General features: G+C 51.9%; 1 protein-coding gene across 5 annotated transcripts in view; it reads right to left on the bottom strand.

Moving 5' to 3' along the window:
- Nucleotides 1-2,607: 2,607 nt before the first annotated feature.
- Nucleotides 2,608-13,011, bottom strand: part of TSNAXIP1 (translin associated factor X interacting protein 1) — a 29,467-nt gene continuing 19,063 nt past the window's right edge. For 2 of the 5 annotated variants that reach the window (XM_054198546.1, XM_054198547.1), the window contains 8 exons: nt 12,499-12,658; nt 12,103-12,233; nt 10,991-11,119; nt 9,284-9,445; nt 7,760-7,869; nt 6,843-6,966; nt 6,397-6,503; nt 2,608-5,584 (listed from right to left, as the gene is read on the bottom strand). In XM_054198546.1, coding sequence (XP_054054521.1) covers nt 5,356-5,584; nt 6,397-6,503; nt 6,843-6,966; nt 7,760-7,869; nt 9,284-9,445; nt 10,991-11,119; nt 12,103-12,233; nt 12,499-12,658 — 1,152 coding nt within the window. In that variant the 3' untranslated portion in view covers nt 2,608-5,355. Of the gene's footprint in view, nt 5,585-6,396; nt 6,504-6,842; nt 7,373-7,759; nt 7,870-9,283; nt 9,446-10,990; nt 11,120-12,102; nt 12,234-12,498; nt 12,659-13,011 lie in introns of those variants that run through there. The other 3 variants (XR_008465941.1, XR_008465942.1, XM_054198548.1) reach the window with 3 other exon arrangements.

The raw sequence follows: 13,011 nt of genomic DNA, 5'->3' as shown, positions 1-13,011 counted from the left end.
CCCACGGAGGACCCCACACCATGGCGGGTGGACATGCCCTGCAGGAAGCTGCAGCCCATGGAGAGGAGCCCAGGTAGGAGCGGGTTTGCTGGCAGGGAGCTGTGGGGGACCCCCGCTGGAGCGGTCCTTGAAGGACTGTACCCCACTGAGGAACCCCACTGGGGAGCAGGGGTAGAGTGTGAGGAAGGAGCATCGGAGACAAACCGAACTCCCAGTTCCACATCCCCTCTGCGCTGCTTAGCAGGGAGGAGATAATTGCGCCTGGGAAGAAGGAGGTGTAGGGGGAAGATCTTAATTTTGTCTTTGTTTGTCACTATCCTACTGTATTTTTAATTGGCAATTGTCCTGGTTTGAGCGACAGGATTAACTTTTCTTTCGGTAATTTTACTTTTCAGTAAAGTCTCTTGTAAAGCCTGGGAAAACTGCACTTTTAGAAGACTCGATTGTCTGAATTTGTGAAAAATATTTACTTTATCGCCCGCTCTGGGATGCGGGTTTCAAGGTCTCAGTGTTTTCGAGCTTGCCAGGTGCGGGGATGAGGAGGAGTGAGACCCGGACACTTAACCCAAGCTGCCAACAGGATTATTGGAATGTCACATTCAATATAAATTAGGAAGTTTTCTAAGGAGTTCTCTCTCTCCCTTGATGGCTGCGATCCCAAGAATTCCTTGCCCCAGTGCTGGAGCTCTGAGCCGCAGGGTTCCTTCCTCCTGCAGCCACAGCGTTCGCAGGGTCCCACATTGGCTGTCCCTGTGGGGAGTGCATGGCTTCTGCTGGTGGAAGCCGTGTGTGTTCTCCTTGTGTGTTTTATATTGATATTGGCATCAATATTGGTTCTTTAGTGTTATTGATGTTAATTATTTAGTACTATTCTATTAAATCTGTTTATATTTCAACCCTTGGGTTTCCTTGTTTTCTCCCGATTCCCCTTCCCGGGTGGGGAGGGGTGATAGGGTGAGAGAATAATTATCTAAACGACAAGAAATTGTCATGGGTTCTTCAAACTGTCACAGCCGTATATTAAATTAATCTTCCCCAAGCCAAGTCTGTTTTGAGCGTGACAGTAACTGCTGAGCCATCTCCCTGTCTTTATCCTGACCTATGAGCTCTTTCCATCTAATTTCTTCCCCCCCCCCCACCCCAGCCCTGTCCTGTTGCGGAGGGGGAGTGAGGGGCTGGGGGAGGGGTGGCTGGCAGCCAGCTGGGGTTAAAGCACCCCACTGCAGTTGGGTTCAGGGGATTAAACCCCACTGCAGCTGAAGGCTGCGCTTCCCCAGCTGTTTCCTGCCGCCTCTGGGGCTGTCCCCTCACTCTAGGTACAGAACTGTGTCTGGAAGGTCACCTCGGCAGTGCCACCGAGGAGGCAGCAGTGCCAGAAGCTGCCCGGTGAGGCAGGTCCTGAGCTGCGGTTCGCTCTGCGGAGGTCACCCCGCTCCTGGGACACAGCGCCGTCCTGTGCTGGCATCCCACGTCACCATCCACAGGGACTCTGTGAGTAACAAGCGCGAATAAAATCTGCGTGTTGGACACACCCGCGGGGGCTCTGCTGCTCCGCTCTGGGGTGAGCCAGGGAGCTTTGCCTTCCACCGCTCCATACTGGTGGTTGCTGGTCCGCACTGCGCTCCCTTGTGTTCCTCAAGTAGGGAAACAATAAAAGCAAAATCCTCGTCTCTGATTTCACGGCTTGCAGGGAACCTGAATCGCGCCAGGAGTGAGGTCAGGCACCGCAGAGGATCTCAGGTGCAGAGGATTGTGACTTTGTGAAACGATTCACAAGCCGGGGAGGAATGAGGCCCGTCACACAGACGAGTTTTGGGGGGATGGAACATGGATATCAAACTTGCTATTGGGTGTCGTTCTTCAGTGTCTCTCCAGGGGGTCAGGCTGGCACTTTAACATGGTTTCCTTGTATTTAGCTAGTCTGGAATTCCCAAGGTAAAACAAGGTGCTTATTTAACTTCTGAGGAAAAATTAAGTAGATTTCTTTTTTTCCCCTCCTTAATTCTCAGCATCTGTCGTGAACTTGAAAACCTTGAGCCTTTAAGTCTGCCTTAGACTGGAGTCTTTAAATTGACTAATAATTTCTAGGTGTCTGCTAAGGAGGAGGGGCTCAGGCGGCTGCTTCTCAGGCTCAAACAGGACCCAGCGGGGCTGAGCGTGGTCCGGTTGGGGTAAGTCAGAGCTCGGTGCAAACATCATCTCCCCACTGGCTCTTCCGATGCTCCCGGGGCGGGACAGCCTGCCTGCGTGGGCTCTGCCTGCAGCGGCGCAGCGGATGGTCACGCGGGACGCCTGCCACCCTCTGGTTGTTTCTCCCCACCTGAAGCCTTGTCCTAGACCCCACTGGAAGCGTGCATCCCCGTCTCTGGAGTAAGCTGCACGCGCAGCAGAGTTCCCAAAACTACAGCCAAAGGGGCAGTTAATAAGGACGCCTGGGAATCCCGCCTAGCTCCTGGCAGCACCACCTGCAAGTTAAACAGGTTTCACACAACACTAAAGGAAACGATGACCAGTACAGTTAAAATCTCTTTGGCAGGCGATACCAATACAAAGGTGAGGCATTTTTCAAATTATTTTTTTAAAATTAATTCCATTAATGCAAGAAAGGGGGATTTTTTTTTTCATTACTGAAAAGGAAACAGCTTTGTTCTTTTAACAAACAAACATATTGCAAAACTTTTCCTTTTAAAAATACATTTTGTGCCATTATGGGACTTCTGGAGTATGTCGTCAAGGCTTTGCATGCCAGAGTTTGAAAATTTTGATCTGAAGCGGGAACGAAGTTTGCATCTTCTTTCCTTTGTGTTGCTGAAGCGCCCGGAGAACCCTCTTTTCCGAAGGAGAGAAGCTCCAGGGAGCAGCTGCTGGTTCCTCTGTCCTCCCATGGCGTTGCCTCCCCGGCAGCCACGCTGCAGGGACCCATCAGCAACCACCTTCCTCGGCTGCCGGGTCCTGATCCAAACGGCTTTCAGCCGCCAGCAGGAGATGATGGGGTGCCGGTGGCTGGGAATGTCGTGGGAGGGAGAGGTAAGATTCCCCGTTCCCCTCTGCTGGGATGTGTTCAGCATTGAGTTCCCCCTCTACTCCACTCTGGTGAGACCCCACCTGGAGCACTGTGTCCAGTTCTGGAGCCCCTACTGCAAGAAAGATATGGATGTGCTGGAACGTGTCCAGAGAAGGGCCACGAGGATGATCCAAGTGCTGGAGCACCTCTCCTATGAAGACAGACTGAGAGAGTTGGGGTTGTTCAGCCTGGAGAAAAGAAGACTCCGAGGAGACCTTATAGTGGCCTCCCAGTATCTTAAGGGGGCCTACAAGAAAGCTGGGGAGGGACTTTTTAGGATGTCGGGTAATGGTAGGACTAGAGGGAATGGATTAAAACTAGAGCTGGGTCGATTCTGGACGTTAGGAAGAAGCTCTTCACCATGAGGGTGGTGAGACACTGGAACAGGTTGCCCAGAGAGGTGGTGGAAGCCCCATCCCAGGAAGTTTTTAAGGCCAGGCTGGACGGGGCTCTGAGCAACCTGATCTAGTGGGAGGTGTCCCTGCCCAGGGCAGGGGGGTTGGAACTAGATGATCTTTAAGGTCCCTTCCAACCCTGATCCTATGAGTTGTGGTAAAGTCAGGGTTAACTAAATTCAAGACTTCTATGGACACATTTTTCAAGTCCTAACAATGTAGCTGGAAGGGCAAGAGGAATGCCCGGCACTGAAAGCAGCTGTTAACTTTTTGGGATCTGAAGCCCTCAGGATGAAGCAAAATGAGTGATTCCTGCTCTCTGTAGCCCACTGCTTTCTCTACCTCCCCGTTAGGGGCTTTCTTGACAAGCTTTCCAAATTTGGTGTTCGTCTACCAAACGCTTTCTCTGTGCCTATGTTCCCTCTCCTTTTTTGAGACACTGAATTTTCCTACATTCCAACTTGACCTCTCAAGAATACTCCTAGATCCACCTGCAGTGAGGACATCTGGGTTCTAGCTAGATGATGCGTCTCCCTCTTCAATCCTTTTATGGTTCTTTTCCTGGTATTTTGCGATTTGTTTTGGAAGTGCCTGGCACAAAGTTCAGTATTCAAGGCAGAAATCCCAGGGGCCTCGTACCTCTGGGTGGCACTTTGTCACGCAGGCTGTGACGCCTTTCCAGCTCACAGATGCAATCAGTTTTTGCAAATGCTCACGAAAACAAAAAACGGTGTGGGTTTTTGGTGTTTTTTTTTTTTTGTTTGCTTGTTTTTTTTAAGGAAGATGCCTTCTGATTTCGTCTTTCCTCTTCCTACTTTTCAAACTATGTTAGGAGAAAAAGAACGGGTTTTGCTTCTTGGGGTTGCTCCACTTATTGGGCAACTGAGGCACAACCACAGCAGAGCTGTTTTCCTACAGGTTTTCTGTTTCAAGAAGTCTTATTCCCCTCCCTGGAGAAGGGTGATGTGCTGGATAGAGAGGACACTAACGAACAGGAAAGATTAATTGATGCCAGTGGTTGGAAAGGCAGTTACCAAGATGCATATGGTGTTTTCCTTGAAGCAAGGGCCAGATGTGGGTGTTCCTGTGTGTAGATCGCTTTTGCAGCTCAGCGTTTGGTTAAATGCGGGGCAACACTTGAGTTTCTCTCCAAGTGACATCGTACTGGACAACAGCATCTACACTGAGCCTCCTTGGGGACAGACATGATCACCAACCTGGTGTGAGCTGAACTCGCCTTCCACGCGTGCCCTGACTGTGATGATGGCACCTGATTTTCCAAATCAGGTGTGTCCTTGAAACCCTCTTTGAGCCAAGGGACCACAAGGCCAAAGGACTAAAGCAGCCGCATTGCAGCCTGGTATTTGATGGCGGCTTCTCAGGTTCTAGTAACGGCTGCTGGAGCATTGTTTTGTAACCCAGCAGAGAGCCTGACACCCCGCGGTGCCCCAGCGCCCTGGGGGTGTGAAGCCTCTGTTTTGGGGATCAGGAAACCTCCCATGGCAAGTCTCGCTGAGCTGAAATGACGCTACAGAGCCTGCAAAACTCTATTGGAGTGCTTTGCTGCTAAGCTGGAGGTGCTTCTGATAGCTCGAGCCAGCCTGTCCTCTCAGCTGTTAGTTACCAGGTATGTCTCTGGATGCATGGGAATCATGGAATTGCCCAGGTTGGAAGGGACCTTTCAGATCATCGAGTCCAACCGTCAACCTAACGCTGACAAAAACCATCACTAAACCATATCGCTAAGCACCACATCTGCCCGGCTTTTAAATACCTCCAGGGATGATGATTCCACCACTTCAAACCAAGGAGCGTTTCGCGTGGTAACTGTGACTCCTACAGGTATCAAAACCTGTAGACCAAACGGTCCGTTTATTCTTAATACGGGAAGTCTGCTTACTCTCCTTCAAAGCCTGCCGTGCTCCCCTCCACGGGGGAGGGCCCTACTCGTCTCACGTCTCCAGTGAGCAGTCTCTCCAGCACCGTTCCTACAGGCACGGCTTCTCGGTCCAGCTCTTCTCTTCCCGCCTGGGAAGCCAGGCCAACGTAGGTATCCAGCGTCTGACCATCAATGTCGGGATCGATGGAGCAGAAGGCGGCCTTCAGATCATCTGCCTTCACCTCTCTGTTCAAAAACAACCGGGTCACTGCTGTGTTGTGGTTCGTGAAAGGAACGCTTACTTCTTTGTGCCCCAGTGAGAATCCACGCCGCTCGAAATGCGGAGCGGAGATGACTTTCAATATTGTTATCTCTGGCTCCACTAGTATCCCTTTGTTTAGTAAATACGTGTGCAAGAAAGACTGCTAAGTACTAAATTGGAAACTGAGCAGAAGTTAGGGAATGTGAGAAGACCTCAATTTTGCTCTGTCTTGCGCTGTGATATCCTTTGTCACAGAACTAACTTGCTAATTCAGTGTCCGCGTTGGACAGAACTTTGTGGGCATCTCCCCACCTTCAGTGATGTTCTCAGTGCTCGGTGCCCGGCACGAGACTTTTTTTTCCCTGTGCAGTAACTGCCTCTTGTTTTGAGGTGGAATTATTTCTTTAAATCTGCAGTTGTCGGTCCTGTTTGCTCTTCCCCCTCCTCAGAACCAGCCTCTGAGGATACGCAGGATTTTGCTGCTGGTTTTGGGAAGCTGAGGAGTGTTGAGACATGAGACTTCGGGTATCGAAGGGGATCACTGGTACAACCGATCTTCTCCACTCGCTGCCTGCTGCATCCAGGCCCTTTGGGTGGGGAAGTGATGCTGTGCAGAGTTTTGTAGAGCAGGGCTCAGCCAGATTTTGGTTTTACTGCAATATTCACAGCTGGGGCCCTCTGTAGCGCAGTGGGGGGGCCTGTCCCGGCCGTGCACTCCCGCGTCCGCAGCGGGGTTCCCTCTGCCTGCGCCGCCCTGATCTACTGTCCCCATGGACCCCTTCCCCTCCAGACTTACGTTAAATCTCCCAGCTTGTTCTTCAGCTGCCTCAGGTATTCCTGCTTCTCCCGGACGTACTGGCTCCTGAGCTTTGCGATGAAAGGTGCCGCGTTCCCTTCCTCATCCTGCAAGAAATTACAGGCGCGTTAGCACTGAGCGTGTGTTCCGGTTCCCATAGGAGGTACCCCCCAGTGTGTGTTAAAATAACTCAGCTCCCCTAGAAATGGCATTTCCCTGTGAAAAGTGGAAATAAAGAGGGGAAAAAAATACGGCAAAACCCCTATGACGGAAAAGGCACAAGATTGTGTTGCCGTTGTCTGCAGACGGCCTTCGGATGTTAGAGCTTGCGGCGGGCACAGCAACTTTGTTAGTCTGGTAAACATCGTTAGTCTGACAAAACTGATTTAAGCCCTCAATTAGGCTTAATCTGAATCGAAAGGAAAACATATGTAACATCAGCTTACTTCTTTGAATAAGGATATGTAGTTGATGAGGTCTTCGGTGCCGTCCAGCCTGTACCTGCTCGCGTCGACGAGTTCTTGGATTGACTCTTTCCTTTTCAGGGGAAAAGCTTCTCTCACAGCCGTGCTGTATGGAGACAGGCGATGCGGGCAGATGTGCGTATGCCGTTACAGTACGGGCACTTAACATCTTAGGCTACTAGAGCGTGCGTGTATTTCGTGAGCCAGATCTTCAAAAATTCATTGCTTTCCTAGGAAGCATGTTTTGGAGAAGCACACGCACCTTCAGACACCAAAACAAGGGCAGAGCTTTCAGCAGAGCTTAGGACTCGGGTGAGCGTTGGCTGCTGAGCCACGTGGGAAACTCTGAATGCAATCGTGGCTGGTAGCCCACATTGGTTCCCAGCCAAGTGCTGGAAGTGGCTGGTGCTTCTCTTCTGTGCCGTGGCCCAAAGAAATGCTGTATTTATAGAGTTGCGCTTAAAGCGGCCCGGCTGCTTGATTGACTGGGAGAAGACTGACCGAGGTTGCACCTGTAGCAAAATTCACAGAAATGCTTTGTGAGCTGTCACAGGAGCTCACGGGAGCTGTGTGGAGGGTCCTGTGTGTCGTTCCCCCCCCCCAACCAGGGAGCAGGGCAGGGTGCGGAGGCTGCCAGCCTGTCCCCGAGCATGTGTGAAGCAGCCCATGCCTGCTCTCGGGCTCCCCAGCACTGCTGAAAACCTGCAGCACTGACATTATTCTAAACCTCATGCAGTGGTTAACAAGTTTAGACTCGCTACAGCTGTCCACATGGGAATTTAAAGGAAAGAAAAGCCTCTTCCCCTGGCTGCGCTGGCAGATAAGCAAAGAGGCTTATCCCAACACCCGACATGTGCCAGCTGTGGGCAGAGCCCGGTGGGCAACAGTCGGCCTCTTGCCTGAACTGCTGGCTGGTCAGGGATCCACTGTTCGAGCTGTCGCGGGCAGCCAGCTCCTTTTGCAGGTTAGAAATCAGCTGATTCTGGCTGCGGTAGTGCTCTTCATCTACCTGTGGAGCAGGGAAGGTTCACGGGTCAGTAACTGCCCCATCTGTCCCTTGGACAACCTTCAAGAGGGAGGCAAAACTGCAAAAGGACTGTGCTCCCTTCTAAAGCAACTTTTACCTGAGCAGCTTTTAGGGATTTACAAACAATTAAGCAAGCAACACAGTGGCTGTTCACAGCGGCTTCTTGTTGAACAACTTGCTGCAGAGCAGTTTTTGTGCTGCCACGTGCAGGAGCTGAGGGCAGACGGTGAGAACGGCTGCGGTGATGTGTCGGGGTCTGCACGGAGGCCCACCCCAACACATCGGGGATGGCTGTCAAACCCTCGGGTGCAGACGCACACCCTGCGTCTCCCAGAACAGCAGTGGCTTCCCCGCCTGGATGGTTGGACTTAGTCCCCAGACACTTTCCCATTCCAAGCAAGACGTCAGTGGGGCGAGTATAAGGGGGCCTGGGGGGGAGCTACATGTCTTTGTTTTGCAGGAGATGGAACGACGTGGCCATGTAGCTGATGCTCTGCAGCTCTGACATGGTGCCGGGGAGCAGGGAACGAGGCTGCCAGGGCCTGCTGCAGGGCAGAGACTGTGTCCCGATCTTCACGAACTGCACAGGGACAGATCATGAGTCGGGAAAGACCTACTGAGAGAGCGAGGTGTGTGTGTTGGAGCAGGGCCAGAGGAGGCCCCGGAGATGCTGGGAGGGCTGGAGCCCCTCTGCTGTGAGGACAGGCTGAGAGAGCTGGGGGGGTTCAGCCTGGAGAAGAGAAGGCTCCGGGGAGACCTTCCAGCCCCTGCCAGGCCCTAAAGGGGCTCCAGGAAAGCTGGGGAGGGACTCTGGAGCAGGGAGGGGAGCCATGGGACGAGGGGGAAGGGGGGTTTACACTGGAAGAGGGGAGATTTAGATTGGCTATTGGGAAGAAATTGTTTGCTGCGAGGGTGGTGACCTTCTGGCGCAGGTTTCCCAGAGAAGCTGTGGCTGCCCCATCCCTGGAGGTGTTCAAGGCCAGGCTGGATGGGGCTTGGAGCAACCTGGGCTGGTGGGAGGTGTCCCTGCCCAGGGCAGGGGGGTGGAATGAGATGATCTTTAAGGTCCTTCCAACCCAAACCATTCTATGGTTTTATGTAAGAATGGCAAATAGAAGCCTCTCGTCAGAGAGACCACATACGATGTGACCAAACTGTTTGGGAGAAATGGGATCTTCTAGAAGCTCTGTTGGGAGCAGTAAGAGCGTGCCATGTCTCGCAGACAAGATTCCCTTCTCTAGTGTCAGTGTTTACTGTTATTCTCATGAGAAGGTGCAGCTTCCCGGGGGAGGATGGGAGGTGAAGCTGCTCTGCAGAGGAACGCTTGGCTTGCCTGCAGCCTGTCACACCAGGGGTGTGCGGGCAGAGGCGCGGCATTGAGTTGCGGGCTGCCTACCTTCCCGGTGAGTACGTCGTAGAATGAGCTCAGGACGTGGTTCGATTGACAGAGCCGCATGTTCTCATAGAGGGTGTAAGACCATTCCATGGCAGCGGCATCTCCGTACTTCTTCTGGAGGTAGCTGAGAAAGAACTCGGGAAGACTGCATCGCTCCCCCGTCTGCGGATAACAAGTGAGCAACTCCCATCAGCAGCAGAACTACATCAAATCTGCCCATTTGATTCTAGCTGTTTGTGTACAGATGTCTGTCTTTTGGGGATCTCGCACAGTGCTAGTGCTGGCTGGAGTCTTTTATTAGAGCATTCAAAATGTTTCTCCCAGCTTTGTTCTCTAAATGTGGGTAAGTTTACAATGAAGCTCTTCTGTTGCCGAGACCACTGATCAAGTCTCTCTTCTCCTACCTATTTTTGTAAAATCTCTTGGAACTTGCTGCTGGCGAGGCACTACCCTTCTGTTGCATTTAGCTGAGCTTGGCTCGTGGGTTGAGAAATGGAAGCAGTTACTGGAGGAAAGCAGAGCCAGGCAGTGGCTGCAGCAACCCTCTTTGCCCAGGAAACCAAGCTGTACGTACAGACAGCTGCCATAGAAAACATTAAGCCATTTTGGGCTGATCTCGGAGATGTTTCTAGGCTTCTAGCCCAAGAGAAGAAATCTGTAAGGCGACTCTGCCTCTCTCGAGGTTGCTCTCCTATGGCTGAGGCAGAGTAATGGGGCTTGCCCAGCATCTGGGGACATGGTAGCATACTTGTCCCTAACATAGGAAGAATTAAACAGCCACTTTTATTCTCTTGGATCGTCTTGTATCATCCCAGACAGACAACCCTTGGCAGAGGACACACACCTCACCCCTCTGGCCTCCAGCTGTCACTCCCAACCCATTTCGGACAAAGAAGGGGAAATTCTTTAGGATTTATGTAACAAAACCAAAGCATTTCTGTATTTATCCATTTATCAATATAAACTGGTTTTTTGCCCCCGATCCTCATTTTTCCTGCAGTGACACCCATTCCTCTCTCGCACGGGCACAAACACTGTGGAGCTTAACAACGGGTTGACAAGGGTTAACATCAACCCAGCACTAAAACCCTGGCCTTGCTTTTGGCTGCACAGATGTCACCAAGGTTTCTACCACCGAAGAACAGACGCTGCGGGTTCTGATGGCCTGCCGGTCTACAGAGCACCGTCGCACGCCGGGATAGCAGCAGGCGTGTAGCGAAGGTCTACAGGATTTAGCTCAGGGTAACCGCAGCGGTTCCTCCCTGGTCACGCTGCCTTGGGGAGGAGTCTTCGTTGACAGCTCAGATGCTCTTGCAACGCTGGACCACTGCAGTTTACAGCCCTGGGCATCAAAGTGAGGGGTGCTGACTCCAGGTTTCCTGAACGCCTCTGGATTCACAGTGGTCGGGGGGCATCAGCTGCTCCGTGAACACCCAGGGGTCCCGGGAGCAGGAGCTGCAGGAGAAGCCTCTTCTTCGGCCTCGGATGGAGCTACTCCAGTTCTCCACGTGACACTGTCCCAATTCCTGAGTCAGACCCCTGGGGAGCCCTGCCAGGTGCAGGGTTACTGCCAGTTTGTTCTTACAGTGTCTCGTGCAGCTCAATCCAGATGAAACACTTGGCAGGACGCGGGCGAGACCCTGGCTTCCCAAGCTGGACTGACTGTCATAGCAAATGCTGTTTGTGGAGAAGGAAAATGGGACAAACCTGCTGTTCTAGTGCAATTTTCTCCTTCCAGACATCCTTTAGTGTGTTGACCACGTCCTTCTTAGTCAGCTTTTTGTTCTTGACTTCACCTTCATGGCGCAGGTACACAGGAACCTTGTCACCTTTGCCCTAAGTAATGGAAAAGAAACAGATATAGGTAAGGCATTCGCCTCACTGGCAGTGGTGCAGCACCAAGGCCTTGTTGTCAGCATCTAAAGCCATTAAACTGGGTCCTTTGTGTGGGTCTCGTTCCCAGTACTATAAAATACATCTGTGAGCATCTCCACAGTGTGTCTCAAGTGCTCCAGGGTGGACAAAATGGGACTGTGTGAGAGGTTATGGCCAGCAAAAATAGAAGAGGAAAGATATTCCTTGGAAATATCTTCCAGCAATAGCAGGGACACCAGTTCAAGTTTCTGGAAAGGCTGAGGAAGAGATGTTAAAGGACCAAAAAAAGGCTACTCTGTCCCTGAGAAAACCTTTGGATACAACTATGCTTGGTATGATGTGAAGAATCCTTGCAATGTTTCCTCGTCCCTGTATCCTTTCCTGGTTCCCCCCACCACGTGCTGGGGTGCGGCGTGATGGGACGGCGCCAGTCGAATTAACTTCCTGATGCCACGCAGAGGAGTCATCCCCTGCTCCGCGGTCATGCTACTTACTCTTGGTCATGCTAGTGCTTTGTCTGAGTTCGTCTCATCAGCAGAGAACTAACCTGGGGAAAAACAAATACTGCTCTGCTGAATACTTGCCCGTGGCTGCAGGCAGTGCCGGGGGGTAGGGACGGGGGAGAAGGAGAAGGTTTATCAGCAGCAGGAAGCTGGTCATTCGCCTCAGCCGTACGGTGCAGCATTAGAGGGCTCCAGCCGCGATTCCCGTGGCACCATTGTAAAGTGTGGCTGCTCCGGCCCTGTCTCCACTGCGCTCGCTCGCGGTTTCAGCTTTTCTATTGCACCTGAGTTTTCCTAGCTTTAAAGTTGCCGGTGGTTACTAACGGGAAGGGGTGAATATTGACGGCACCAGCCACGAAAGTGATTATCCCACCTTCCTAATGGGTATTTATTACCAGTTAATCTCAGTGGAAACAAGCAGGGCAGAAAGCTTGCGCGTACCCATCCAGGGAAGACATTTATCTCTCTCAGCGCTCCTGTTCCTATTTCTTCCAGGAGCACATCCACTAGCTCCTCGCTGGTCTTCCCCTCAGCCAGGCAGTCCCACCGCTCGGCTCCACCAGGAATCACCTCTGCAACGGCAAAAAAGAGACGGAGCTGCTGGAAGAGGAGAATGCAGCCACACGTACTGGTGTTGTGTGAATCCCACAAGGCGCCTCATGATACAGATCTAATTTGTCTCCTAAGATGTCTAAGGCAAAATGGAATACCCCCCAAGGTCCTCCCTCTGCCTAAAAGTCCAAGAGAAAACGGAGCGCCGCAGGTGAGAGATGCGGCGTAGCAAAGCGTTTAAAGATGAGCTGCCTTAAGCAAACCGCTACTGAATACGTTTGGCACCTGAACACTTTGCCCAGTTTGGCCGGGGCGTGCGGTTCTGCTGCACTCGCTGGAGCTGGGCGCAGAAGTTGTCTCGCTCTTGCGCAGTCTCTCTGTGGATTTCCAGCAGTGTTTCGTATTCCTTACGGAGTTGATCAAAACCCTCCCGCAGAGCCTTCATCTAAAGGGTACAGGAAGGAGGATTGTAACAAACCAACCGGAGAAACACATTTTCTGTTGCTGTCAGGTAGCTCAGGTGAGCAGTCAGTGTAGTAGCCCCATAGACTTATGGGGCAGGGACAGCCCCACAAGCTGGGTTGGATGACCTCGGAGTTCCAGTAGGCTAAAGCCATTTAACGCTACTGGAAAAGGCAAAAGCCCAACCGTACAGATAAGCATAAGTAGCTCAGTGGTAGTTTGTTAGCTGTGGTTCAGACGAAAGTGTGTGATGTATGTGAGGTGAACCTAGTTCGTTTGTTTTATATATGCGATGATCTCAGACAGTGGCTCTCAAGCTGTAATCTGTGGGCTCTT

The sequence above is a fragment of the Rissa tridactyla genome, chromosome 4 (genome assembly GCF_028500815.1).
Source record: "Rissa tridactyla isolate bRisTri1 chromosome 4, bRisTri1.patW.cur.20221130, whole genome shotgun sequence".
Taxonomy (NCBI): domain Eukaryota; kingdom Metazoa; phylum Chordata; class Aves; order Charadriiformes; family Laridae; genus Rissa; species Rissa tridactyla.
The sequence above is the reverse complement of the archived record's forward strand: the minus strand, read 5'-3'. Positions and strand labels throughout refer to the sequence as shown.